Consider the following 25,750-nt stretch of genomic DNA (forward strand, 5'->3'; position numbering starts at 1 on the left):
TTGACCAATCAGCCATCAAGCCACGCTGTAATGATCATTGGAGGAGTAGAGGCAAGTGTCAAAAGTCCACTACTACCTAAAAGAGCACCATTTTGTCATGCAGAATACTCAAGGGAGGTACTTTGGACAAAATGGGGTACCTGTATGAGGCTACTGTGTAATTTCTGCTTTCACCTTAATGTGCTGCACGTGCATGACGATATGGTATGTGCTACAGCTCACAGCTCGCATTTCAGTCTTAAATAAGACAACAACAATCTGGATTTATTTCTATTTTCCTTCTCATCAGATTCTGTGTGATGCTAGCAATACCATTGAGAATGACCTCTCAGGTCTCAGCTGAGATGAGACCACATCCAAACCCTGGGCGATGAGACCACATCCAAACCCTGGGCGGCAGATTTGGTAGGATGGCTAGCTATGGGAGAAGAATCAAATGTTCAGTGCATCAGATTTCAAAATAATCCCCATCCTCCTGCCTGATTACTAGGAGAGGAGCCATCAATGTTGCGTCATTGCTCCTGCTATTTTCTCCCGAACAGATAAGCGTTGTTCCTGTGGCTGATCGGCCACCACACCCACAACAACATGTAGGTTGGCCTCAAAAACAACACGTAGGATTTGATTTGCAGCTTTGATCTAGCTAGTGTCCGGATCGATCTGGAACATTTCATTTCATTTGCTGATGGACAATTGAGCATATATCTTTCTTCTCTTTCACCGGCCCGTTTGCATTTCAGGAGCATATATATGACTCCGTCCCATCCTCATTTAATCTACCACACATCGGGCATTTTGTGTCTCTCAAAACGCCTTTTCGGGTAGGCTGTTTATGGCTTAAACTCCAGAGAAACATTTTAACTAGCACCGGCAACTTTGTCCCAGTTTGGCTGCATGTGTATGTTTTCTTTACAGACGTCGCCGCATTTATCATTCTCTATACATGTTTTGAATGTGCAATGCAACGCCATCAGCTTGTATGCTGAATTGCTGATCTAACCGAGAAGTTGACCCTTTGCATCAAACACACGTACATCACATGTTAAGTGGTTCGCCTTTTCCAATTCAGGGAAGGTGTTTTGCTTAACCTGCCTACCAGATCTTACAGTAAACAACAACACACGCATTGACCTTCCCAGCTGGCCGGTCCGGCCTGTCCTGCATGCAGAGCGTGCTTGGTGGCGCATCCCGGCCTGCGGCGGCGTCAACAAAGCGAGAACACGCGCGCGCCGCTGTCGTGGTCAAGCAGGACGACGGCCTTATATACTGACGGCCAGCCACGGGGTGGATTTCGACAGTGACTACGTCGCCGGGCGGCGCGCGCGTGTCCAGGCGGCGAGGTCGGGTCCGACGGCGGCGCGGAGAAGGTGGCCGGGGTTCCGTTGTGAGCGCTGAGGTCCTGGGGGACTGCGAAGCAAGGAGGGGCGCCATGGTACGAAATCTCGGGGACATCTCAACACCTTCATGATCTTAGCATCAAGGAACCGAGGAAAGCGTGAGCAAGCAAGGAAAGCAAGGAAAGCGTGATCTCTCTCAGCATAAGGGAACTGAGGAAGCCACAGGCAAGAAGGCACCGACCTAGCGAGGGCGTGATCTCGGCATCAACAAACTGAGGAAGCCAGGATTAAGAAGCACCAACCAGTGAGAAAAGCGTGATCTCGGTACCAAGGAACTAAGGAAGTCAGGAACAAGAAGGCACCGAGGGAAAGCGTGATCTCGGCAATGAGAAGTCTACCGAAATCAACCAGACAAAGAAGGCACCGAGGGAAAGCGTGATCTCGGCAATGAGAAGTCTAGCGAAATCAACCAGACAAACAGCACCTATCGATGGGAACAGAGAGCGCCGCACTGAGCGATCGGGGGTATCAACCAATCAAATATGCCAAGGTGAAAAAGTTTCCGCGATTTACATGGTTTTACCTCTCATATAACTTCGATCGATACCCTAAGCCCTGACAAGTGGATCTATGTAAGAGGGGTAAAAGTGGATCTAGATGAGAATTGTACCTCAAATTAAAGCTTCTCTCTTTATACAGTGATGAATGAATGAAGGAGAGGGAATTGGCACCGGTGGAGGAGAAAAAAGAGGCGCGTACAAAAGGATTTGGCGCGGAAGAGAGAATTGGCTGCGGCGGAGAAGAAAGATTACGCGCGGTGGAGAAAAAATCGGTCCGTTGGTTTTCGACGTGGGCTGCGGCAGTTAATAATAGTAGGAATTGAGGAGTCTCGCCAAAAAAGAATTGCTGAAACGAGGAGAGGATGGTCAACGTGATTAATGAATTGATAATAAGGCCCTGTTTAGTTCGCACCCCGTAAACGCAAAAACATAAAAACGCAAAATTTTGCGAAGGAATCTTGCTAATTTGAAGTACTAAATGAAGTCTATTTACAAAACTTTTTGCATGGATGGGCTGTTAATCACGAGACGAATTTAATGAGCCTACTTGATCCATGATTTGTAACAGTGATGCTACAGTAACCATCCGCTAATTATTAATTAATCATAGACTAATTAGCATCATTAGATTCGTCTCGCGATTTACAACCCATCTGTGCAAAAAGTTCTATAAATAGACTTCATTTAGTATTTCAAATTGGCAAGATTCCGTCGAAAATTTTTTTGCGTTTACACCCCGTGGAACTAAACAGGGCCTAATACTTGTCGCCCTTGGTCACTGTGCCATAAGAAAATACATCGATCATAACTGAATGGACATTAGTTGCGATCGGCCAGGACTTGGTTGTTGTAACTACTTGTAGATAGATTTGATTTAAATCTCTTTGTTTAGATGTCCACGGCAGATCCTCCTCATGCTATATAGATGTAACTCCTGCGCCATCAAACACGAAGCCGTCGCACCTAAGAAACCAGGGCGACGTTCCATCCATCTTCCTTTGCTCCTCTGATTTCTACAAGTTGAGCTAAGAGCAAAGATGTCGTCGCGAACCCAGCTGCATGCCCACCATGTCCCTCTCGCCGTCCTCGTCCTCCTCGCCGCCGCTGCTCCCTTACTTGCCGGGGCGCCGCCGTCATCGCCAGACCCGGCGGCCAACGCCTGCGCCAACCCCTCCGTGGACGGCGCGTGCCACAACGTCCCCAAGGCGCTGCGCCTGAAGCTGATCGCCATCCCGACGATCCTGGTGGCCAGCGTGATCGGCGTGTGCCTGCCGCTCTTCTCCCGCTCCGTCCCCGCGCTCCGGCCCGACCACAACCTCTTCGTCATCGTCAAGGCCTTCGCGTCGGGGGTCATCCTCGCCACGGGGTACATGAACGTGCTCCCGGACTCCTTCAACAACCTCACCTCGCCGTGCCTGCCAAAGAAGCGGCGAGGTGAGGTGAGGTTGTTGAAGGAGTCCGGGAGCACGTGCATGTACCCCGTGGCGAAGATGACCCCCGACGCGAAGGCCTTGACGATGACGAAGAGGTTGTGGTCGGGCCAGAGCGCGGGGACGGAGCGGGAGAAGAGCGGCAGGCACACACCGATCACGCTGGCCACCAGGATCATCGGGATGGCGATCAGCTTCAGGCGCAGCGCCTTGGGGACGTTGTGGCACGCGCCGTCCACGGAGGGGTTGACGCAGGCGGCGGTCGCCGCGTCCGGCGACGCCGGCTGCGCCCCGGCAAGTAAGGGAGCAGCGGCGGCGAGGAGGACGAGGACGGCGAGAGGGACATAGTGGGCATGCAGCTGGGTTCGCGACGACATCTTTGCTCTCAGCTCAACTTGTAGAAATCAGAGGAGCAAAGGAAGATGGATGGAACGTCGCCCTGGTTTCTTAGGTGCGACAGCTTCGTGTTTGATGGCGCAGGAGTTACATCTATATAGCATGAGGATCTGCCGTGGACATCTAAACAAAGAGATTTAAATCAAATCTATCTACAAGTAGTTACAACAACCAAGTCCTGGCCGATCGCAACTAATGTCCATTCAGTTATGATCGATGTATTTTCTTATGGCACAGTGACCAAGGGCCACAAGTATTAGGCCCTGTTTAGTTCCACGGGGTGTAAACGCAAAAAAAATTTCGACGGAATCTTGCCAATTTGAAATACTAAATGAAGTCTATTTATAGAACTTTTTGCACAGATGGGTTGTAAATCGCGAGACGAATCTAATGATGCTAATTAGTCCATGATTAATTAATAATTAGCGGATGGTTACTGTAGCATCACTGTTGCAAATCATGGATCAAGTAGGCTCATTAAATTCGTCTCGTGATTTACAGCCCATCCATGCAAAAAATTTTGTAAATAGACTTCATTTTGTACTTCAAATTAGCAAGATTCCTTCGCAAAATTTTGCGTTTTTATGTTTTTGCGTTTACGGGGTGCGAACTAAACAGGGCCTTATTATCAATTCATTAATCACGTTGACCATCCTCTCCTCGTTTCTGCAATTCTTTTTTGGCGAGACTCCTCAATTCCTACTATTATTAACTGCCGCAGCCCACGTCGAAAACCAACGGACCGATTTTTTCTTCACCGTGCGTAATCTTTCTTCTCCGCCGCAGCCAATTCTCTCTTCCGCGCCAAATCCTATTGTACGCGCCTCTTTTTTCTCCTCCACCGGTGCCAATTCCCTCTCCTTCGTTCATTCATCACTGTATAAAGAGAGAAGCTTTAATTTGAGGTACAATTCTCATCTAGATCCACTTTTACCCCTCTTACATAGATCCACTTGTCAGGGCTTAGGGTATCGATCGAAGTTATATGAGAGGTAAAACCATGTAAATCGCGGAAACTTTTTCACCTTGGCATATTTGATTGGTTGATACACCCGATCGCTCAGTGCGGCGCTCTCTGTTCCCATCGATAGGTGCTGCTTGTCTGGTTGATTTCACTAGACTTCTCATTGCCGAGATCACGCTTTCCCTCGGTGCCTTCTTTGTCTGGTTGATTTCGCTAGACTTCTCATTGCCGAGATCACGCTTTCCCTTGGTGCCTTCTTGTTCCTGACTTCCTTAGTTCCTTGGTATCGAGAGCACGCTTTCCTCACTAGGTTGGTGCTTCTTAGTCCTGGCTTCCTTAGTTTCTTGATACCGAGATCACGCTTTCCTCGCTAGGTCGGTGCCTTCTTGCCTGTGGTTTCCTCAGTTCCCTTGATGCTGAGAGAGATCACGCTTTCCTTGCTAGCTCACGCTTTCCTCATTTCCTTGATGCTAAGATCACAAACTAATTCCATAGCTGTCAGCTCATAGCAGCTTTCCCACAGCTAATTCCAAAAATCAGATTTTGAGAAATCCACAGCTAAACCAAACACACCCATAAACAGCCTACCCAAAAAGGCGTTTTGAGAGACGAAATGCCCGGTGTGTGGTAGACTAGATGAGGATGGGACGGAGTCATATATATGCTCCTAAAATGCAAACGGGCCGGTGAAAGAGAAGAAAGATATATGCTCAATTGTCCATCAGCAAATGAAATGAAATGTTCCAGATCGATCCGGACACTAGCTAGATCAAAGCTGCAAATCAAATCCTACGTGTTGTTTTTGACGCCAACCTACGTGTTGTTGTGGGTGTGGTGGCCGATCAGCCACAGGAACAACGCTTATCTGTTCGGGAGAAAATAGCAGGAGCAATGACGCAACATTGATGGCTCCTCTCCTAGTAATCAGGCAGGAGGATGGGGATTATTTTGAAATCTGATGCACTGAACATTTGATTCTTCTCCCATAGCTAGCCATCCTACCAAATCTGCCGCCCAGGGTTTGGATGTGGTCTCATCTCAGCTAATTCTATGGTCAACGAAGGACTCCGACTGACAGAGTTGGCAGACCCGACTAATAGAGATAACGACCCCGACCGGCGGGGCTAGGAACTTTCTCCACTAACCTTTTTCTACCCGTAGTTCTCCTATAAAGCTGACCCCTGGGCTATAAAAGGAAGGGTATAGGCAAAAGACTGATCTAAAAGGGACCATAGACTCAAATCTCACAATTTCCGCTCGAAAGCCTGTAATTTCCCAACTCTTACAAGCACCTGGGCTCAAGCAATACATCTGACTGACACCGACGTAGGGCACGACCGTCTGACCGGACGTAGGGCACGATTGCCTGAACCAGTATAAATCTTAAGTCATTGTGTGCTAGATCACATCCAATCACGACGCGCGATACACACTTCGAGTAGGTTTAGCTGCCGGCCATTTCCGGAGCCGATAGCGCGAGATGAAAATTAACTGGGTCAAAGGTCGCACCAAGTTTTTATCCCCACTTCGTTCCTTTTAGTTGCAGAGACTCAGCTATCTCATCTATACTTGATGATCAAAATAACCGCTACTTTGGTTTCATTTGTATTACAGGAAAGTGGCCGTAGTGGTCGATGATCGCAAAACACCATTGTTTTTAATGGTTCTTCTGTGCATTGAAGTTGATGCTTGTTTGACAAAATTATCTAAGAAATTTGATTCTTGCTATGACACTATTAAGTAAAAAGTTGATATTCATGAATCTCAATTTGCCTCAAAATATAGAGTTGATAAGATAAACACAATGTTGCCAAAGTTTAATTTATTGTGCTAAAAATCTTTTACGCTCGTAGCGGCCCATATAAAGATCGAGCGAGACTCGGTCACGCCCACTTGGCCATGACGGACATGCCGCCGGCGCCGAGGAGGATGGCGGCGAAGGAGACGAGCTGGAGCCTGACGCTGTCCTGCAGCTTGGGCCCCATGAAGTCAGCGGCGAGGAGCTCCACCAGCGCCATGTAGTGGAGCAGCCCCGCGGAGGCGGCGTTCAGCAGGCCGACCCCGACCACGACCGCAAAAAGGACATCAGTTGCGATCGGCCAGGACTTGGTTGTTGTAACTACTTGTAGATAGATTTGATTTAAATCTCTTGGCGCAAAAAGGACATCAGTTGCGATCGGCCAGGACTTGGTTGTTGTAACTACTTGGCGCCTGGTCGGGATCGGCCTGCTGAACGCCGCCTCCGCGAGGCTGCTCCACTACATGGCGCTGGTGGACCTCCTCGCCGCTGACTTCATGGGGCCCAAGCTGCAGGACAGCGTCAGGCTCCAGCTCGTCTCCTTCGCCGCCGTCCTCCTCGGCGCCGGCGGCATGTCCGTCATGGCCAAGTGGGCGTGACCGAGTCTCGCTCGATCTTTATATGGGCCGCTACGAGCGTAAAAGATTTTTAGCACAATAAATTAAACTTTGGCAACATTGTGTTTATCTTATCAACTCTATATTTTGAGGCAAATTGAGATTCATGAATATCAACTTTTTACTTAATAGTGTCATAGCAAGAATCAAATTTCTTAGATAATTTTGTCAAACAAGCATCAACTTCAATGCACAGAAGAACCATTAAAAACAATGGTGTTTTGCGATCATCGACCACTACGGCCACTTTCCTGTAATACAAATGAAACCAAAGCAGCGGTTATTTCGATCATCAAGTATAGATGAGATAGCTGAGTCTCTGCAACTAAAAGGAACGAAGTGGGGATAAAAACTTGGTGCGACCTTTGACCCAGTTAATTTTCATCTCGCGCTATCGGCTCCGGAAATGGCCGGCAGCTAAACCTACTCGAAGTGTGTATCGCGCGTCGTGATTGGATGTGATCTAGCATACAATGACTTAAGATTTATACTGGTTCAGGCAATCGTGCCCTACGTCCGGTCAGGCAATCGTGCCCTACGTCGGTGTCAGTCGGATGTATTGCTTGAGCCCAGGTGCTTATAAGAGTTGGGAAATTACAGGCTTTCGAGCGGAAGTTGTGAGATTTGAGTCTATGGTCCCTTTTAGATCAGTCTTTTGCCTAGGCGGCTGACCCTCCCTTTTATAGCCCAGGGGGTCAGCTTTACAGGGGAACTACGGGTAGAAAAAGGTTAGTGGAGAAAGTTCGTAGCCCCGCCGGTCGGGGCCGTTATCTCTATTAGTCGGGTCTGCCAACTCTGTCAGTCGGAGTCCTTCGTTGACCACCGTCCAAATTTTGCGTCGTGGAGTGGCTGCCTCGTCTCGTCCTTGTGCGTCGTGCTTTGTCGATCGGGGGCGAGTGTGCCGATAAGTACGGTACGTCAGTCATGCCCCGTCCCTGGCGTCACGCCCTATCACTCCATCGTGATGGAGGCGTGTCCGTCGTGTCATGATGATGTTGCGCCCCGTCCCTTCGCGAGGACAGGTAGGTGGAATAGTGCTCCTCTACTGCCACAGCAGAGGGGACTGTGACCCCCCGTGGAAGGGGTGGTTGGCCGTGTACGACAAGTTGACCCCCTTATCCTCCGCACCTGCCCTAGGGGCCCACTAGTGCGTAGGGCCTGGCCTCCCGACCGGGCGTGCCGGTCAGTCGGGGTTGTGGGCTGAGGCGGCCCAGATGAAGTTGTTGCCTCATGCAGATGGCGTTTGTACCAGGCGCGGCCTTGCGCTGGTCAACGAGAAGTGAGCCCGCTGGAGACCCCGGGTCCCTAGACCCGTCACGCGCCGAGCCAATCTTGACCATCCGTGCAAATCCAACATCTCAGATCAATCTCCCGTCGGCGTGTCCGCCCCCGCGCCCCACCCCATGACTCGCAGCCTGCATCCCACACCCTGAACTCCACGCACGCACACAGCCCCACCTCGCCCCACGGCGTGTACCCTAAGCTTCGTCCTCCGCTGCCATCCTCGCTGCGCCCAAGCTACCGCACCCTGAGCGTGATCTCGGCATCAAGGAACTGAGGAAGCCAGGAACAAGAAGACACCGAGCTAGCGAGAAAAGCGTGACCTCGACATCAAGCAACTAAGGAAGCAGGAGCAAGAAGGCACCGATCTAGCGAGGAAAGCGTGGTCTTGACATCAAGGAACTGAGGAAGCTAGGAGCAAGAAAGCACCGACCTAGCGAGGAAAGCATGATCTCGGCGTCAAGGAACTGAGATAGCCGGGACCAAGAAGGCACCAACCTTGCAAGGATAGTGTGATCTCGGTGTCAAGGAACTGAGGAAGCCAGGAACAAGAAGGCACCAACCTAGTGAGGAAAGCGTGATCTCCGCGTCAAGGAACCGAGGAAGCCAGGAATAAGAAGGCACCGACCTAGCGAGGAAAGCGTGATCTCGGCATCAAGGAACCGAGAAAGCTAGGAACAAGAAGGCACCGACCTAGCGAGGAAAGCGTGATCTTAGCATCAAGGAACCAAGGAAGCCGGGAATAAGAAGACACCAACCTAGCGAGGAAACCGTGATCTCGGCATCAAAGAACTGAGGAAGCCAGAAGCCAGGAACAAGAAGGGACCATTCTAGCGATCTCGGCAATGGAAAGTCTACCAAAATCAACAAGGCAAACAACACCTATCGATGGGAAGAGCGCCGTACTGAGCGACTAGGGGTATCAATCAATCAAATATGCCAAGGTGAAAATAGTTTCCACAATTTACATGTTTTTACGTCATATATAACTTCGATCGATAGCCTAAGCCCTGGCAAGTGGATCTATGCAAGAGGGGTAAAAGTGGATTTAGATGAGAATTGCACCTCAAATTAAAGCTTCTCTCTTTGTACAGTGATGAATGAACTTGATTCGCTTTCTAGGTTGATTCCGGCCACTCCAAGCTTGTCACCTTTTGCTAGTTATTTTTCACATATAAATAACAGATACTCTCTCCGTCCCAAAAAACAAGTCATCCTAGGAATTTTAGAACAAATTAGCAAAATGGTAAAATGACCATGTTTGCCCCTATTTATTACCCATATTTGGCACTAATTGATTCTTGCATGCACATGCACTTTCTAAATAGGGTAAGATGACTTGTTTTTTGGGACAAATTTTGAATCCTAGAATGACTTGTTTTTTGGGATGAAGGGAGTACATAACTACCGGTTGGCAGCCGTGCGTATAGCTCCCTTCCACTCTTATTTGAGTTACAAAGGAGAAGGGCCCATATAATGAATAGACAAAGGAAATTATTTATTTGCACGATCAACTCCTACTCTAGGTCAAGTAAAAACTTCAAGGGGCATATATGATGTGATTTGAAACGGTTTAAAAAAATTTGTCAAAGGCAACCACGGTACACAATTAAAAAAAATAGTTGGCAGTGCAGTAAGGAGCCATAGCTCCATTTCAAATGGATGATAACTTGGTCATGTTAGCACCCAAATGAGTACTATTCCTTGACCAATTAAATAATGCAAACGATTTATGCAGTCTCTAGCCTATGTAGCTAAGATTACAGATCTAAAGCAGAGGCAATAAGTACGGCAGTACATATTTGAAGCATTGCTTTACCTGAGATAACCAGCATGAGAACATGGACAAAAGATTGGTGCAGGGAAGTCACTAACCTCATATGTCATATTGTCAGGGTCAATGTTATCTTGCCAAACAACCTAAAGATATAACAATGATTTTTTTCAGTCAAGCAACTGGAAACCATTGCCATCCACAGCAGAAAACATAAATGCCATCTCACATACGGAAAAAGAAACTACAGCATGCATGTTTCAGTGCTTATGGATAAACAATAACTGAATGTCAAACGATATGTGGAGTTGAATGCATAATTGTAATATACAAAGTGGAAGTAGAATAATAGAAGCAACAAATATTAGGCATGTTATAGAGTCACATATGTCAAGCTATTAGCTATTGGAGACAACTTTGTGGCATTTGTACCCGAAATATATAAAAGGCTTTTTTAGGCACACTGGACAATGAACATAAATTGACTTTGAATCAGAGACAGACAAAATGCGGTGAAACAACAACAAAAAGGAGAAGAGGAATTCGTACAGTAAGGGAAAACAATACCGCATGCACTTGCATGAAAAAGACTTTTTTGGTAGAAGATAACTATACTTCAAATATTCATTTACCTGAGGACTACCCGGACTTTGATGTGCCTGTTGGATGCCTGTAAAAAAGAACAACAGAGTGGCAGGTCAAGATGGAGTGATTTTGAGTTAAATTGTTAAAAGATGTGCAAAAGTGAAAAATGATTTGGAGAAGTTGCAAAGTGACTGTCTGATTTGAAGGAAAAAAAGATTTTAAAACCTTATGACTTATTAGTGAATGTTAATGTAACAATAAAATTCAGTAAGAGGTGTTGCTTTTATGTATGCTTGAAACTTTCTGTGGGTGGGTGGGTTGGGGGAGGGGGGGAGGGGGCATCAAGTTACTGGATGATTTCGACATCTACAAATATGGTTGTAGCAATTGGGACCTCTAGTCTCCCATCAGTATAACATCCAAGTTTGACTGTTTTACAACCAAAAATCTATAATGAAATAAGGAATGGAGGACAAAGGAACAATACAAGCATTAAGAAGCTCAATTCAATACTTGTCTTATAACAAAAACCTAAATAGATGAGAACAATAACTGATGGTCAGACACTACAAACTTTTTTTGCCATATAACATACTGGGAGCGAATGAAGAAATGCCTTCATATAGACAGAGATATTAAAGTTTCATGGTTATATAACCATTCTTATTTGTTTACTGGTCCTCTTAAAAATCAAGCTTTATTGCGAGTATTATTTGCTCATAATGCAATTTATATGTAAAACTACCTTGATTTCAAACATTAGCACTCATGAACAACTCTAACTGCTTACGTATTTCAAGTTGCAACAGAAATGTGACGACTATAATATATTCAGCTCAACAGTACAAAGTCACTGATTTTAGGCTGACACAAGCAGATCAATAAGAGTACATTCCAGGTGAGAGAATGTGTAGTGTTATCCTAATTTCTGCATCCACCATCTGATATGAGATCCCCAAAATAACTTTTTTTTATAAACTCCAAAATAGCATTTCACTATGTAGACCCAGTGTACATTAATTGCAAGGAAGTGATTGTGATAAACTGAAAGTACCATTGTATATCATTAGCAACTTAAACAGAATTTAGCGAAGTTACCAAAATGGTGTGACTTTCAGGACTTCTGTTTACGAACTTACATTCCTCGGTAGTAGAATTTGCAGTTGTATGGGAAGCTTCACCACCCTGCAGTACAACATTGGCAGAGTCCACATTGTTTACAGGTGTAGTGTTATCCCATATTCTGCGCCCACCATCTGCTCTATGCATGTAATCATCTATGTCATAGACATGGGCGTAACTGTAATAGTTCCCAGGAGCAGAATATCCATACTTGTACGAATTCGTATGCATCATTGCCCAGTATGGATGACCCTGCAAAAGGCAGCAAAGAATAGTGAACTAAAAGTTAAAACAGATAATGATAAGGAAAAAAGGAATCTAGCTAAGGCAGCGAGTTACAGCCCCAAAAGTAATTACATTGGTGTGGCAAATACACAGGGTTACAGACACAAAAGTTTAGCAGGAAAGGTTTCAGTCAGATGGAATCGATTGGCTGTTGTATAAGATGATTTGAGAAACGTGGCAATTATGTTTTGCATACCTGATCCTGAAAGCCATCCGTAAGAGCAAAGTCAGCATGAGCATAGGTGAGACCTTCAAAGAAATCCATGAAGCTCTCGGTAACAGTGTACGGAAATCCAGTGTTTATGTAGTGGAGTTCCATTTGTCGACTGCTGTTCATCCCTAATGATGAAACATGAACCTAACAGAAATCAACCAAACAAAGGTGAGTTAAACTTTGTCTCATAAAAATAGAAATTAGAAACAATCGGATGTGTATCAAATGTTGGGATTGCTCTATATACATCTGATTTTGATGAAATCAAAGCAGGAATGGGTCGTTAGCTGGAGATCAAAATAAAAGCCTAAATGTACGGACCGTACAATTTGCGCGCTGATCTTTAAGGGCCTGTTTGGATCCACCCCTAAATGGCAAAAGGGCAAATGGTAAAATTTTTGCTCCTGTCACATCAGATGTTTGGACGCTAATTAGAAGTATTAAATATAGTTTAATTAAAAAACTAATTACATAGATGAGGACTAAATGACGAGACGAATCTATTAAGCCTAATTAATCCATAATTAGCAAAATTACGGTAGCATTTGCCCTTTTGCACTTTGGAATGTTTGGATCCAAAAGTGCAAAAAAAAAGTGCAAAAGAGCAAAAGTTTTGCACTTTCTCTCTCACTTTCTCATTCATCCAAACAGGCCCTAAACTGAACCAGACGGGCAGCAAAGATGTTAAGCAATACTGCAGATCTTGCTTACTGAATCTTAGTAAAGGATATACGTATCAGTTTGCAAGCTGATATTCGCATTGATAACACAGCAGCCAAATTGTCCTCATACCGCAAAATGATTTAACAAAGGTGGCCCTTTTCGCAACCACTGCTACAATGGGCATTCACCAAAGCGGAGGACAACGGATACATTGCACGAAGCCACGAATCAAACGCGCAATCCAGAAAAGAATAACCGTGCAACGGTGCAAGAGGGGCGCAGTTAATGGGGTTCAGTTTAACCTCCAAAAGAAATTGTGAAAACAGACTGGCAATGATATTCCATTAGCAGCAACCAAAATCGCGGCAAAATGGAAGATTGGCGTATCCATCCGCGAAAGGTAGGTCGGGTTGCTCACATCAGAGAAAGGGGAGAGACTCAGACAAGAACAAGATAGCAAAAAGCAAAGCAAAGGCTTTTACTTACCGGACAAAGGAAGAAAATGCAAGTGCAGGCAGATCTCCACCTCCAGAACCAGTAATGGAGTGGACAAGGAGTCGGGCAATGACTGCGTGCGAGAGAAGAAGTCGAGGTGGCTTGCTTCCGCGGAGGGAGAGGAGGATGCGGGAGCCGGAGAGGCGGAGGGGGAGGCGCGCGGCGAGGAGGGGCTCTGGGTGGCGGCACAGGAGAGGCGTGGAATGCGCGCGGGAGATGAGGGCGAGGGATGGATGCACGGCACGCGGCAGGAGCGCGATGCAGTGGCCCCCGAGTTTGGCTGCCCGCCCGCGCCGACGAGGTGGAGGAGGGTGGCGAGGTGAATTTGGGGGGCGGGCGAGAAGGCAGGAGCAGGAGGACGAGGCGAAGAACTAGTTCAGAGCGAGTTCAGAGCTTTGGCTGGCTGATATCATAGGATACCAGGAGTGGGGCTGGCAGGCAGATGGTGCCACGGTGGGCACAGGTTTAAGAGAAAACAGAAAAGTGTTTTTTTCTCTCTCTTTCGTTTTGCTTTGCTAATAATACGGAGTATATCATCAAAATATAAAGATACAAGATACATTTGCCGCATTTTCTCTCGGTTTACGATTTTCTCTCGGCTCTATTGTCAACGTTTTTCTGGTTTCATGATCTAGGTTTTTTCAAGATTAAAAAAAAAGAGAGAACCGTTACCCATCGGAATGTCCTATGCACACAATGAAAACTCATCCACATGCGAATGCGATGACGCCAAAATAGTCAAATGAATTGGATTACGGGAGCAACCTTAATTGGCGGCATAACTGCCGCTTCAATAATTTACTGCGGGGCAAGTACGAGAAGGAATCAGGGAAAACCACTGCCACTGCACTTCACACCTAAAAGAGCATGGCTATTACTATCCCCACCAAATCATGGACTTTATTACCCATGATAACACCATGAAAACAACGGTGATGCGGTACCAAAAAAAAGTTTATGCTTGGTAAGTACACTGGCCGTGATTCCCAAAGGGTACTACGGAGATTTCGCGAGCAAGTGCGGAGCTGCCAGTAAAGAGGCGTGGGACAGGGTGGTTTCCCAGCGGCGGCTGCGGCCGTGCTGCGTTTCAGGCAAGCTGATTTTTTTTCAGTCCCCAATAGTTTTATTTTTCTAAATATAAATATGTAGGCTGTCCTGTACTAAAGCTACTAGAGGATTTTCCACAAAACCCTGCACGCTCTGACGAAGCAATCGGCGCGTAGTTGATGCGAATGGCAAGGTAGCCGGGGGCGTTTTTTTAGCTGCAATTGCTGGCATGTGTTTGCGCGGCTTGCTTGCAAGCAACAGCATGTGTAGATTCTTGGAGCTTCGTGTACCCCATCTTAGCTTGCAAGTCGCAAATGGAGCGTGCTCGGTTTGCTCGTCTGGCGTTGCAACTTCACAAGTGGTGCGCCCATTAGCATAGAGCAGGGCATCGTGCTCCAGTTAGGATTGCCCGAGAAGGTGAGTGTAATGAGTTGGCACGTTGGTCTCCGACGTGGCTGCACTGGACCAACCAATCGGGGATGACCCGCCGCGCCACTCTTGCTCCCGCCCGACCGTGACGTCCAATCGCACGGGGTCTCGCCACGTGTCGTGCTCCGCTTTGAGGATCTCTCCTGAAAGCAACGGAGGTTGTGTTTTTTTATCAGATTATTTATTATTAATTTCTTGTTTAATCGACAAGCATTAGATTCGGATAAAAGCGAAAGGCAGCCGAGCGCCGGGTCTACTGCGACACCAACGGGGAGCTTCTATCCCTTCACAGGGGCATTCTGATCCCGTCTCTCTGTCGGTGGGTCCACCGGAATCGGGACCCGCACGCCGGTGACTCCGTGCCGATCTCTCCAGTGCGAGAAGTACGCTTGGGGTGCACGCACGGGTGAGGAGGCCCAGGGCCCACCCGCACCCCACCACGGGGTCCAGCTCGCAGGCGTGACGCTTGGGATTCCTCTCCCCCCACGGCAAGGCCCGGCCCCACCCGTAGGGACGAACACGCGGGCCGGAAACAGGAGGCCGGCGGAGGCGGGAATGACATGCGGGCCCCCGGGGACGGAACAGCTGGCAGGCTCGGTGGGCCCCGCGATCTAGCACTGTTTCTCCGTCGCTTTTGTCCCCTGCCGCTGCTGCTTTTCCTGCTTTCGCGCTGAAAAGCGTGCACGGGATGGGGCGGAGAAGATCACGAGCGAGGCCGCCGGGGCAGTTACCAGCGAGGCCGGCGCCACCCGTGCCACGTACGCCCGGTCTATAGGCATTGGTGTCCAAGGCTCGCGAGCGTCCTGACAGGGTTTGGGGCTTGCATCTTTGTCGGCTCAAAGCGTCAGATCCAGCTCATCATCGTCATCATTCAGGAATTAAGCTAACGAAGAACTGTCGGTGTCGGCATGCTGGGGTAAGGAGTCGCGGTCTATGGACCGGGTCCAGATCAACGCGACGCCGAGCCGGAGCTAGCGGCAGAGAGGGAGGGTTAGGGCGTCGGCGTGGAGGGATTTGATCAGACGGGGGGCCGTGTCGTCTTTCTCTGCGCACTGCGCTGCCTTCTGGAAGGTGCTTGTCCGTCCGGCGCCGTGGAAGCTTTTCTTTCTTTCCCTCGCCAGATGGCCACTTGCTGCGCTGAGCTCGGGGACGAGACGACGAGGCTGGCAGCAGGGCAGTCAGCATGCATGGCGAAAAGGGTGGCCCCGGCGCCGTATCAAAGCCTATCCCAACGGCGAAGCAAACGGCCAACCTGTTTCGTCAAGAGATGCTAGCTAGCTACTCGAGTAGCGTGGCTTTGTTCTCAAGCGAGCGAGCGAGAGAGAGCGTCTTATGTCTTGTCTATCTTGGATGGTGCAGGTGCAGCGGCATGCGTGCCAGAGTTCACCCACTCGACATTGGTCATCTCGGCTTGTGCAACATGGTCGTGCTAGCTACACTTGGAACGTTGGCTCGATTTTGTTGAGCTGCCAGCAGGGACCAGCTCCAGGGGCACACCGGCATCTCATCGACACGTACACTGTAGTCTGTGCTCATCATCTTGCTCCATTTTTTATATGGGTCACTGTGGAGCTGCTGTCGGTACTCAACGCACGCTCTCTCTGCTGGCTTCACGGGGAACAAGTTGTGTGTGCGGGGCATGGCCTCGTTGGGTGGCATGGCTGCTTGCAGTTGCTAATCCAAAAATATACGAAGAGAAGGCTCGTCTTCCCTCTCTACTTCTTCCTCCCCTCTTTTCTTCTTTCTTTCTTTAAAAGGAAAAAATAAATTAATAAAGTATCATTGATCATTGATCTTGATGAGGTAGGGGGGCTTGCCCCCCACCGTCTCCCTCCCCTTCTTAAGATCCGGCCCTGGCTGCAGGGTGCCAAGGTGAGAGACGTGCACACCAAACGTAACCAATCAGACTTCAGAGCATGCGTCCTCAAATCAAATGGGAACCCAAAATGCAATGTTGAAGGCCACATAAAAGCATTGGGCCAGTAGGTTACTGGCCAGGATGATGGACCAAGCAGACTAGGCCCAACAAGAACATAACTCTCCTCATTACTTGCTTGTGCTTGATATAAAGAAAATGCTCCTTGCTTGCTTTGTTTCCCTGATCAGAGATGGAGACGTTATTCTTCTAATGAATATAAGAAAATGTATGGAACAGAATAAGAAATCAGGGACAAGGATGAACGAGGAATTCAGCATGCAAAAAAGGATTCAATAGATGGGAGGAGTCCTGCAGCTAGAATCAAAGGGACAGCCCGACAGGTGAGCCCCAGCTGCAAAGAGTATGTCGCTACTCCTTTTACCAAAACAGATAGCCATTGGAAGGAGTTACCATTGGACCAGTGCGACGCCGTGAACCGCCTCGTGGCCTACTTCTCCGTGCCCTTTTTCGCCTTCGACTTCGCCGCGCGCATCGACCCCTTCGCGCTCAGCTACCGCGTCCTGGCCGCCGACGCGCTGGCCAAGCTCGCCGTCGTGCTCTCCCTCGCCACCTGGGCCGCCGCCGCCGCGTCCGCGTCCGCGCACCGCGGCGCCGCCGCCGGGGGCGGCAAGGGCAAGGACAGGGCCGTCTCGTGGTGCATCACGGGGTTCTCGCGTGCCGCGCTCAACAACACGCTCGTCGTGGGCGTGCCGCTTCTGGACGCCATGTACGGCAAGTGGGCGCGCGACCTCATCGTGCAGATCATCGTGTACTTCCCGGCCCTGCTGCTGGCGTTCGAGGCCAGGCGCGCGTGGGGCGCCGGGAAGCCGGCCGCGGCGGAGGGAGCTGCTGAGGGTGACGTGGAGGAAAGCGGCGAGACGGCGGCGCGGTCGTTCTGGCCACTGGTTAGGGCGGTGTGGATGAAGGTGGCGAGGAACCCGAACGTCTACGCGGGCGTCCTCGGCGTCGCGTGGGCGTGCGTCACCAACAGGTTCGCGAACAGAACACCGTGGTCCATGCTTTTGCCTACTCGATCATGCACTATTTGCATTTTTTATCCAACGTGCGTGTGAGCTAGATTGGTAAGAATTTTCTACCGTGATTCCATTGAAATCAAAGCTCAGTGAGCACATTTTTTAATTTACAATGATAACTCATGCTAAAAATTAGTAGTAGTTATAATTATTCCATGTGAGTAGCTTATTTCTTTTCTTGAGCACAATTATTATGCAATTACTCACTACAGCAACACACTATATCACAGTAATAACAACAAAAGTTGGCTTGTAAAGTAATATTTTTATGTAAAATTTGAATTTGCATGGACGAATAAAGGTCATACAACAGCTACTACTACACTCCAAACAGGGGTTGTAAACATAGGGCATGCTATTCTCCGAGGTGATGCCACACCAAAAGTAAATTGAAACAAGAACAAATACCCTCTTGTTAGTGGAACAACTACCAAAAAGCAACTAATTTTGAGCTAAAGCTCAGTGATTTGACTTAGCATCCTCTTTATTTTAATTTGCATGTCCACTGAAAACATTAAAGTATAACAAAACATATTGCCACAAATTAAAATGGTAGTCCAGCCATGCGTATTAGAAACAATACCACAAAATGGTAGTTCAGGCTAGGGTAACCCCTGCCGTTCTTTTCGTCCATGCATTCTCTTCATGAAAACATGAACTAATGTTCCACGAGTCTCTGTCTGTCTGTTGGGCTGTAAATTTCAATGCTCTGCTACTGCTACACGCCACTAGAGGCATGCTAGCACAATGCAACGTCAACCGCACAGGTGGAATTATTTGCATGCAGTGATGTCATTGCCACTCGTGAAAAAAAAAGTTTTGCATTCCTCAAGTCTTTTCTTTCCACGAGCACTTGAGCCGCCGCAGCAGCAATGATTTGGTTAGCTGTTTCTTGATCTGTGCGCGACGCAGGTGGCACATCGAGACGCCGAGCATCATCGAGGGCTCCGTGCTCGTCATGTCCAAGACCGGCGTTGGGCTCTCCATGTTTAGCATGGGTAACGAGAGCCCGACGAGGCAGTTTGACGTGCAGCCGTGCACCGTGCACACCCTGTATAGAGGTCCTTGCGGAGCTGGCCCTGGCACGTACGTACACGAACCCGCCGCGCCGTCTGGTTCCGGTCGTCGTAGGGGCTGTCGCCGTGGAACCAGACAAGCAGTCGCACGACGTGGCTCGTCAGCGCAACACAACCCGGCCTGGGTGAAAAAGCCTGAACTGAGAGGTCAAGACGCGAGCAGACCGGGTTGTGGTGCGCTGGCGTCGTAATGGGCGCGCATGCTCAGGCTCAGGCCGAGGCAGGCAGCCAGATACATAACCAATATTTGCAACACATCTCTGATAAAAAATAATATTTGCCACACATCATGAACGCACAGGAACAAAATTTATACTCACAAACCTTAAGCATGAGGAAGTCATTGCCACACTTTCATGATGTCAGATCAAAACTAGATGGTATTCACCATCACTAGTACACTCAGCAAAATTACGTCCACACAACAAGTCTAACGTAAGCATAAAAAGGGAACCTGTTACGCTGTGTAATAATCACGTTACAATCACCCAAACCAAACACCACCTTTGTAGCATCACGTTCAGTATGTGAAAGTGAAACTTGTGTCAGGTATCTTCTAACTTTCTGGACCAACAAGTCCCACAAGAACCATAGGTTTCCGAACATTGGAGTTTGAGGCGCTTCTAAGAACGATTATTTAAAACATCAGTCACCAGGTAGTGAGTAAAGCTTCTACTGCACCCGTACAGGGCTAGAAATGTACACCAATTGAGTTCACAACAATTCTCTCGGGATCCCCCCGGGTCCAACTTATGCAGGAGGTTGTGCGAACTACTAAACACAACTACAGCCTTCCACAGTAAGCATTACGTCCAAGGTATCATCCCTCTCCAGGGATCAAGTGAGACTCGATTGTGGCGTGAGCCATCAATTGTCTGTGCCAAAGTAGCGATCGCCATACTCTCCCAGTCCAGGGATGACCCTGAATTCCTCGTTCAGGCCATAATCAATCTCTGATGTTACAATCTTCACCAATGGAAATCGCTTGCAAACGCACTGAATCCCTTCAGGAGCCTGCTCCCAGAAAAGAAGATGTCATGCAACTAAAAAAGAGACAACGAGCAATAGAACCATTCGGTGCGCAAAGAGACATACCGAGATGAGATTTAGGAAAATGATTCGGTCCTCAGGAACACCTTTTCTTATAAGAAGGTCAATAGCTTGATTTGCTGAGTTGCCTAAACAAAATAGTGTAACATGTCAACACCGGGTAAAGTGAGATGAACTTCTGCCATTTGTTCATAACCTGATAAACACAAAATGGCTATAAAGCAATAAGCATCTATTAGGAAGAGTAACAGACATTCTTTGAACTCCAAAGGGGATAAATGTATCACCACGCTATTAGGTCACAACGAATGACCAGTTAATTCACCATGCATCAGATTTCCTAACAGATTGCTAATAAACGAGATTCTCAATTCACTGATTGTGCTTGTGTGACTGCAAGATTAATTGTCCTTGAATGATATTGTATAAGGATGATCCATGGTCCAAAATTATTTGTAGATGCAAATGCGAAATTTGAAGGGGATCTTCGTTTTTACTAAAACAAGTTCACAACCTAAATTAAATTCCTTCAGTTCGAACAAACAATGAACAGAAACAGGATAGCAGGCAAAACCAACCTGTACCAAGCACTGGATCCATAAGTAGAACATGCCGTTCAGCAATATCCATTGGAAGTTTGTGATATACGAGCTACATGCAAACAGTGTGGCACAGTTATTCATGGGGGAAAATTTGATGGATTCAAAGTTTTTTTAGAAATCATTTATCATGAGATCTGAATGCTTACCTGTTGTCCGTTGTCTCCAACACGATGTATTAGAATTTTCCCAATTTTTATTCCTTTGCAGCAAGCACGCAACGCGTTCTCCATACTTTCACCACTGCAATTAAATATTGTGTAAATAAACCTTACTACCTGATACCTCCACTAATATATTTAAAATGTGCACAAGATTGACTACGAAAATGCATACATCGAAAGGGTAAGTTAGGGAAATGATATGTGTGACAGATAATTTCATGAAATTCAGTACAGTTTGATGGGATAGGAGTAAAACATGAATGCATTGAGCACCATGCTGTCATAAAGATTCATGCTGGTAAGTTATGAGACCTAAAAGGAATGGAGTACTCAGAAAAGAAGAGTATGTGTATCCAGAAGCAGTACATAAGTACTCCGGTTTGTAATAGCATGTTGCAACAGCGTGGTGAACATTGAAAGCAAAAGGTTCTACATGCCAAGACATAATGCAAAGCTCTAACATAATGCATTGTTGTGCATGATTGTTTAACATATATTATGTGCCACGATAATTCAGAGTACATGTCCAACTGCCTATCATTAGGCTCCCTGCTTCCGGAAATGTTTGTGCTTGTCTGTTGGGGTTACGGTAGCTTTTTGGCTTACCTTCGCACGATAGATACTCCACAGAGCTTCTTGCAGAAGTCGACTCCCATATAAACAGATCCTGAACCAACAAAAATGCCATGAGAGGATCTTCAGCCAAAAAGAATAAGTATTTTTATTACCCAAAGTAAATATACATCTAGCAAATTTTTTGACGAAAAGACAAAGTTGTCTGAAATAGAAGGATCATCAACAAACTTTAGTTTGGTTTCCCAAAGAAATTTTAGATATATATATAAAATCAAATCTTTTCTGAATCAATTTTTTATAGCCAACAACAAATTTCCACTTCAAAGCATAATAATGTTATCAAGCAAATAAGTGTGAAAAGATGGCTAGCAATGTGGCACATTAGTACACCTATACAATCGGTTTTAACATATTTCAAGGAGGGGTAATTAATCCCTTATTGTCTTGTTCAGGTGGCTAAGTCTTTCGAAACTAATGGTAGAGTATTTTAGCAACTAAGATGGCAAACAGAATCAAACGTGCACATAGTTACAGAAGATATTCCTGGAGAACCTAAACCTGAGTCAAACATTCTGGATGGAACAAGATCGAATAGTAAATAATCATAAGGTGAACAGCTAAGAGGAGGCAAGATATATGGTGCTAAAAGCAAATACCTGTTGGAGTAATAACCTGCTTTTCTGTAAATGGCAAATGACCCAGACCATGCTCTACTACCTGACATGGCAAATTTCACATATCAGTTAAATGAATTAACTCAGCCATAAAATTGGAGAAGGGAAATAAAGACTATGAAAAAATGTAGTACCAAACGAATCAACCGATCTGAATAAAAAACAAAGTCGGGTGTAGTGATGTCCCTGTCACGAATAAGAGTATGCATTCCTCGGATCTGTCAAATTGATTATAAAAAGGCAAATGGAATTCTGAAATCAGCAAAATAACAGTGTTAATTTAAAAGATTCGTAAGAATTACTAGCTTTACCTGAAAAGTTGATTGAACTACATGAACATTGGGATAGATTTTGCACAAGTCATGCTGGCCAAGCTTTGTACGGATATGTTCAACAATCAGATCAACTGCTACATGGTTATCACCTCCTCGTGGAATAATCACGTCAGCGTACTTCTTCGAAGGAAGAACAAAATCATCGAATGCTGGCTTCACGAACCTCCCATACTACAGATGCCAGCCGATCATGTTAGAATACAGACATTTGTACATTATTAAAAAAAGAAACATGTAATAGGCGTAAAGATAAACCACAAATAAAAACACAACATGTAAATCACCTGGTCTAGCACCGAGCTGATATCTCTACCTCTTTCAACTGTATCACGCCTGATTCTTCGAGCAAGCCTAATATCAGCATCTAATGGTGCATTATGGACCCAATGAAATGAACAAAATTTCAGTTAATACATGAAGAGCCTAATAAATGCTATAACAAACCACCATATAACAGTGATAAAGACAAGAAACCTGTGTCCACAAAAATTTTCATGTCCATCAGATTGCGAACTCTCTGATCATGAAAGACTAAAATTCCCTCCAAAATGATGACATCTGATGCATTGACCTGGCAAAATGAAATTAGACCATCCAGTTAGTTAGGAAAAGGGTTGTGAAGTTATCAGCTTACACGATTTTGCTAATTTTCAACACTAGAAATAAAAGGAAACAGAAGTTCTCCGGAGTTATTCAAAGGGCCAACAGCATGAACTCAAACTCACAAAGGAAAGGCAACTTTATCATGCTGGCAGATTTACAAGTGACTGCTACCTTCCTAAAACTTTCGGAGCACCGTCGGTGCTTCTTGAAATCATATATAGGAACATTTACAGGCTGAGCACGCTTCAGCTGTCCCATGCATTCCAGAAGTTGTTCTGTATCAAATGCATCTGCAAGAAACGAGTACAGTTTATCTCACATTACAACAAAAGAATAGTCAATTAGTGCTCCCGATCACTACCACAGGTAGGGTGTTCCAAATAGAAAATGAAGTACCAGGGTGGTCAAAATTGTAGTCTTGGGCACGTGCAGATTCTTCAGCAGTCAGGCCCCGGTAGAAGGAATCCTGCAAAATTACAAGCCCAAAATGAGTTCAAGCTGTTCTTCCGAAGTCACCCTTAGATTGATTTGCACTTTTGCAGGACCCGTCAAACCCAGTTCATATTAGTTGTTCTGAACAATGTGACTTCATAAGGTAGTTAAAATGGAACAGTACACGAACTTGCTAGCTTTCGCATACAGATTCGCAGATCTTCAGCTATCTCTAGCTAAGTAAATGACTAGGCTACTATCCCGACTTTCAAATAGGATAAACTGCATAGCTTGGGCACACAATACAAAACCAGTAAACAGCAAAGCAAAATTTAACAAGACAAAGCAGTAGCAGCAGGTGAGGCTCTCGAACCAAAACAAATCCGGCCGCAGAAGCAGCAGTGATCACACACACCTGGTTTACGAGCACGACGCGGTGGTCGTGCAGCTGCTGGATGATCATGTCGCACACCGTCGTCTTCCCCGACGCCGTCCCTCCCGAAACCCCTTGAGAGAAGAAACCAAACGAAAACTCTCAGACAGGACCGGACCCACCAGAGCGGCCACTCGCGCAGTGTGTGCGAGCGCGCGCGGGGGAAGGGGTGTGGGGACCGGTAGAGCGACCTACCGATGACGAAGGGCTGCCTGGCGGCGGGCGGGGAGGCGAGCTCCACCGCCGCGGCGGCGGCAGTGCCGTTGGCGTAGACGGCGCCGTTGGAGTGGGCGGCGGCGGCGGGGGGGGAGGCCCTGGCGGAGGAAGGGGACGAGGGGGAGGAGGGGGAGGAGAGGCGCAGCGCCTCGAGGCGGAGGCCGCTGAAGTGGGCCCCCACCGCCGCCTCCATGACGTCGTCAACCGCCTTCTCCGGCATCGCCTCCCAGCGCCGCCGGCCGATCGGGATTCGTTCGGGATTGCGGGATTCGTTCGGGATTGATTCGCGGGTTCGGGGTTCCGGCCTGTCTGTGGGGCTCTTTTTTTCTCTGGTACGCTTGGATGGGGCCGCGGCCGGATGAGGGCAACGGTGCAGGGAGGTTGAGAACTTTGGGACGGGGGGATGCACGTTTTCCTCGGTGGACGAGAAACAGGACGCGCACCGCACACCGGCACAGGGCAAGATGCTCTGGTTCGGTCTCGCCTGTCTGCTACGGCAGGTGCTCCCTTCCTTCGCAGTTCACTTGGCTTGGCTTGGTTGCAGTCTAGATCAGGACGGGCATATGTCGCCATTGCATTCTCTTTGCGCCTGGATCAATGGCCAGGCAGTCAGTGGTTCAGTGATTAGATGGCCGGTGCCCGATCAACATCCCAAACCAACATTGATTTGACTTAATTCCCCATCCACTTTGCTAGTGAGGGAGGACTATGGTCCATCTAAGAATGGAAGCATATCGGATTAATATGGAATCGGATCCGGATAGTATTTTTTACCATATTTTAATTTGCACGTATAAAGATTTAGATATTCTCGAATACGAATGCAAAACGGATACCTCGAATTCCAATATTTACCCGATATATAAGATAGAGTTTAGCTATTTTCTTTATAGGTAGTTTTAGAATACAAAATTATTATACATGTACAAACTAAAGTATACAAAGATAGCTTGTCAAAAATAGTTTATTTATCAACAAATATTTTAATAAATAAATACATAGAAATAAAACTAGAAATAAAAATATATTCAGTAAATAAATAAACAATTTTTATTAATATATAAATAAAAAGTATTAAAGTAATTTCACCAACAAATAGATAAAACAAGAATATTTAAAAGTAAACTTAATCTTCTTATAAAAATTAATAACATTGGTTATGAGAAATGAATATAACTTTTTAAAATAGTTTTAATAAAAACAGATATGGATATGTAGAATATTATCGAATACGAACGTGGAATCAGATAGAGAAAATCAATAAAAATCGGATTTGAATGTATCCACTTTACTACCATATTAAATTTGAATAGGAATACGGATATCCATTTTGATGTTTAAGCGGATATAGATATCGGATATTTCAGATATCCACATTCACATTTTCATCTTTAGTCCATCGAAGATTGCACAATGACGATGAATGATCTTTAAAAAATCAATGACGAGGAATGAACATCTACAAAAATATATTAAAAGCAGAGGCACCGAGTCTTATACTTTGTCTAATTAATTCTCTACTTTCTCCGACCGTAAATATAAAATTATTTCTTTTGACTTGTCATTTCTATATTCAGGTAAGCGAACGAGCGCGTAGCTCGGTGGTGGGCTCACTGTCCGGATTCCAGCATGCTCTTCCCGGG

General features: G+C 46.5%; 4 protein-coding genes across 4 annotated transcripts; 2 read left to right on the forward strand and 2 right to left on the reverse strand.

The window, feature by feature from the left end:
- Positions 1 to 2,659: 2,659 nt before the first annotated feature.
- Positions 2,660 to 7,206, forward strand: LOC112881153 (fe(2+) transport protein 1-like). Its single transcript, XM_025945845.1, has 3 exons — positions 2,660 to 3,625; positions 3,961 to 3,976; positions 6,850 to 7,206. The coding sequence occupies exons 1-3, from the start codon at positions 2,935 to 2,937 to the stop codon at positions 7,082 to 7,084; spliced, it is 942 nt and encodes a 313-aa protein (XP_025801630.1). The 5' UTR covers positions 2,660 to 2,934; the 3' UTR covers positions 7,085 to 7,206.
- A 2,992-nt stretch (positions 7,207 to 10,198) lies between these two features.
- Positions 10,199 to 12,468, reverse strand: LOC112881154 (E3 ubiquitin-protein ligase BIG BROTHER-like). The gene is made up of 4 exons (XM_025945846.1): positions 12,346 to 12,468; positions 11,882 to 12,116; positions 11,758 to 11,786; positions 10,199 to 10,303 (listed from the first exon to the last, which is right to left on the reverse strand). The coding sequence occupies exons 1-4, from the start codon at positions 12,466 to 12,468 to the stop codon at positions 10,199 to 10,201; spliced, it is 492 nt and encodes a 163-aa protein (XP_025801631.1).
- Positions 12,469 to 15,685: 3,217 nt separating this feature from the next.
- Positions 15,686 to 19,641, forward strand: LOC112881155 (probable auxin efflux carrier component 5b). Its single transcript, XM_025945847.1, has 4 exons — positions 15,686 to 15,755; positions 17,306 to 17,906; positions 18,862 to 19,002; positions 19,575 to 19,641. The coding sequence occupies exons 1-4, from the start codon at positions 15,686 to 15,688 to the stop codon at positions 19,639 to 19,641; spliced, it is 879 nt and encodes a 292-aa protein (XP_025801632.1).
- LOC112879824 (uridine kinase-like protein 1, chloroplastic) lies at positions 19,358 to 24,546 on the reverse strand. Its single transcript, XM_025944237.1, has 14 exons — positions 24,087 to 24,546; positions 23,874 to 23,965; positions 23,423 to 23,492; positions 23,198 to 23,316; positions 22,898 to 22,994; positions 22,708 to 22,787; positions 22,400 to 22,594; positions 22,223 to 22,306; positions 22,071 to 22,131; positions 21,445 to 21,505; positions 20,824 to 20,917; positions 20,654 to 20,726; positions 20,121 to 20,203; positions 19,358 to 20,039 (listed from the first exon to the last, which is right to left on the reverse strand). Exons 1-14 carry the CDS (start codon positions 24,325 to 24,327, stop codon positions 19,893 to 19,895), a joined length of 1,497 nt encoding a protein of 498 aa, XP_025800022.1. The 5' UTR covers positions 24,328 to 24,546; the 3' UTR covers positions 19,358 to 19,892.
- Between the last annotated feature and the right edge of the window lie 1,204 nt (positions 24,547 to 25,750).

Source organism: Panicum hallii, chromosome 2 (assembly GCF_002211085.1).
Source record: "Panicum hallii strain FIL2 chromosome 2, PHallii_v3.1, whole genome shotgun sequence".
Taxonomy (NCBI): Eukaryota; Viridiplantae; Streptophyta; class Magnoliopsida; order Poales; family Poaceae; genus Panicum; species Panicum hallii.

What these genes read in the sequence shown, in the direction of transcription:
- LOC112879824 (XM_025944237.1), bottom strand. Translation starts at nt 24,327, where the DNA reads ATGCCGGAGAAGGCGGTTGACGACGTCATGGAGGCGGCGGTGGGGGCC. An exon ending in CAGGCAGCCCTTCGTCATCG is followed by an intron (nt 23,966 to 24,086) that starts GTAGGTCGCTCT and finishes TCTTCTCTCAAG; the next exon opens with GGGTTTCGGGAGGGACGGCG. An exon ending in GAAAATTTTTGTGGACACAG is followed by an intron (nt 22,788 to 22,897) that starts GTTTCTTGTCTT and finishes ATGCACCATTAG; the next exon opens with ATGCTGATATTAGGCTTGCT.
- LOC112881155 (XM_025945847.1), top strand. Translation starts at nt 15,686, where the DNA reads ATGGGGCGGAGAAGATCACGAGCGAGGCCGCCGGGGCAGTTACCAGCG. An exon ending in GCCGGCGCCACCCGTGCCAC is followed by an intron (nt 15,756 to 17,305) that starts GTACGCCCGGTC and finishes TTACCAAAACAG; the next exon opens with ATAGCCATTGGAAGGAGTTA. An exon ending in TGGGCGTGCGTCACCAACAG is followed by an intron (nt 17,907 to 18,861) that starts GTTCGCGAACAG and finishes TGCGCGACGCAG; the next exon opens with GTGGCACATCGAGACGCCGA.
- LOC112881153 (XM_025945845.1), top strand. Translation starts at nt 2,935, where the DNA reads ATGTCGTCGCGAACCCAGCTGCATGCCCACCATGTCCCTCTCGCCGTC.
- LOC112881154 (XM_025945846.1), bottom strand. Translation starts at nt 12,468, where the DNA reads ATGGAACTCCACTACATAAACACTGGATTTCCGTACACTGTTACCGAG. An exon ending in AAATTCTACTACCGAGGAAT is followed by an intron (nt 11,787 to 11,881) that starts GTAAGTTCGTAA and finishes TGGTACTTTCAG; the next exon opens with TTTATCACAATCACTTCCTT. An exon ending in ATCACTTCCTTGCAATTAAT is followed by an intron (nt 10,304 to 11,757) that starts GTACACTGGGTC and finishes TTATATCTTTAG; the next exon opens with GTTGTTTGGCAAGATAACAT.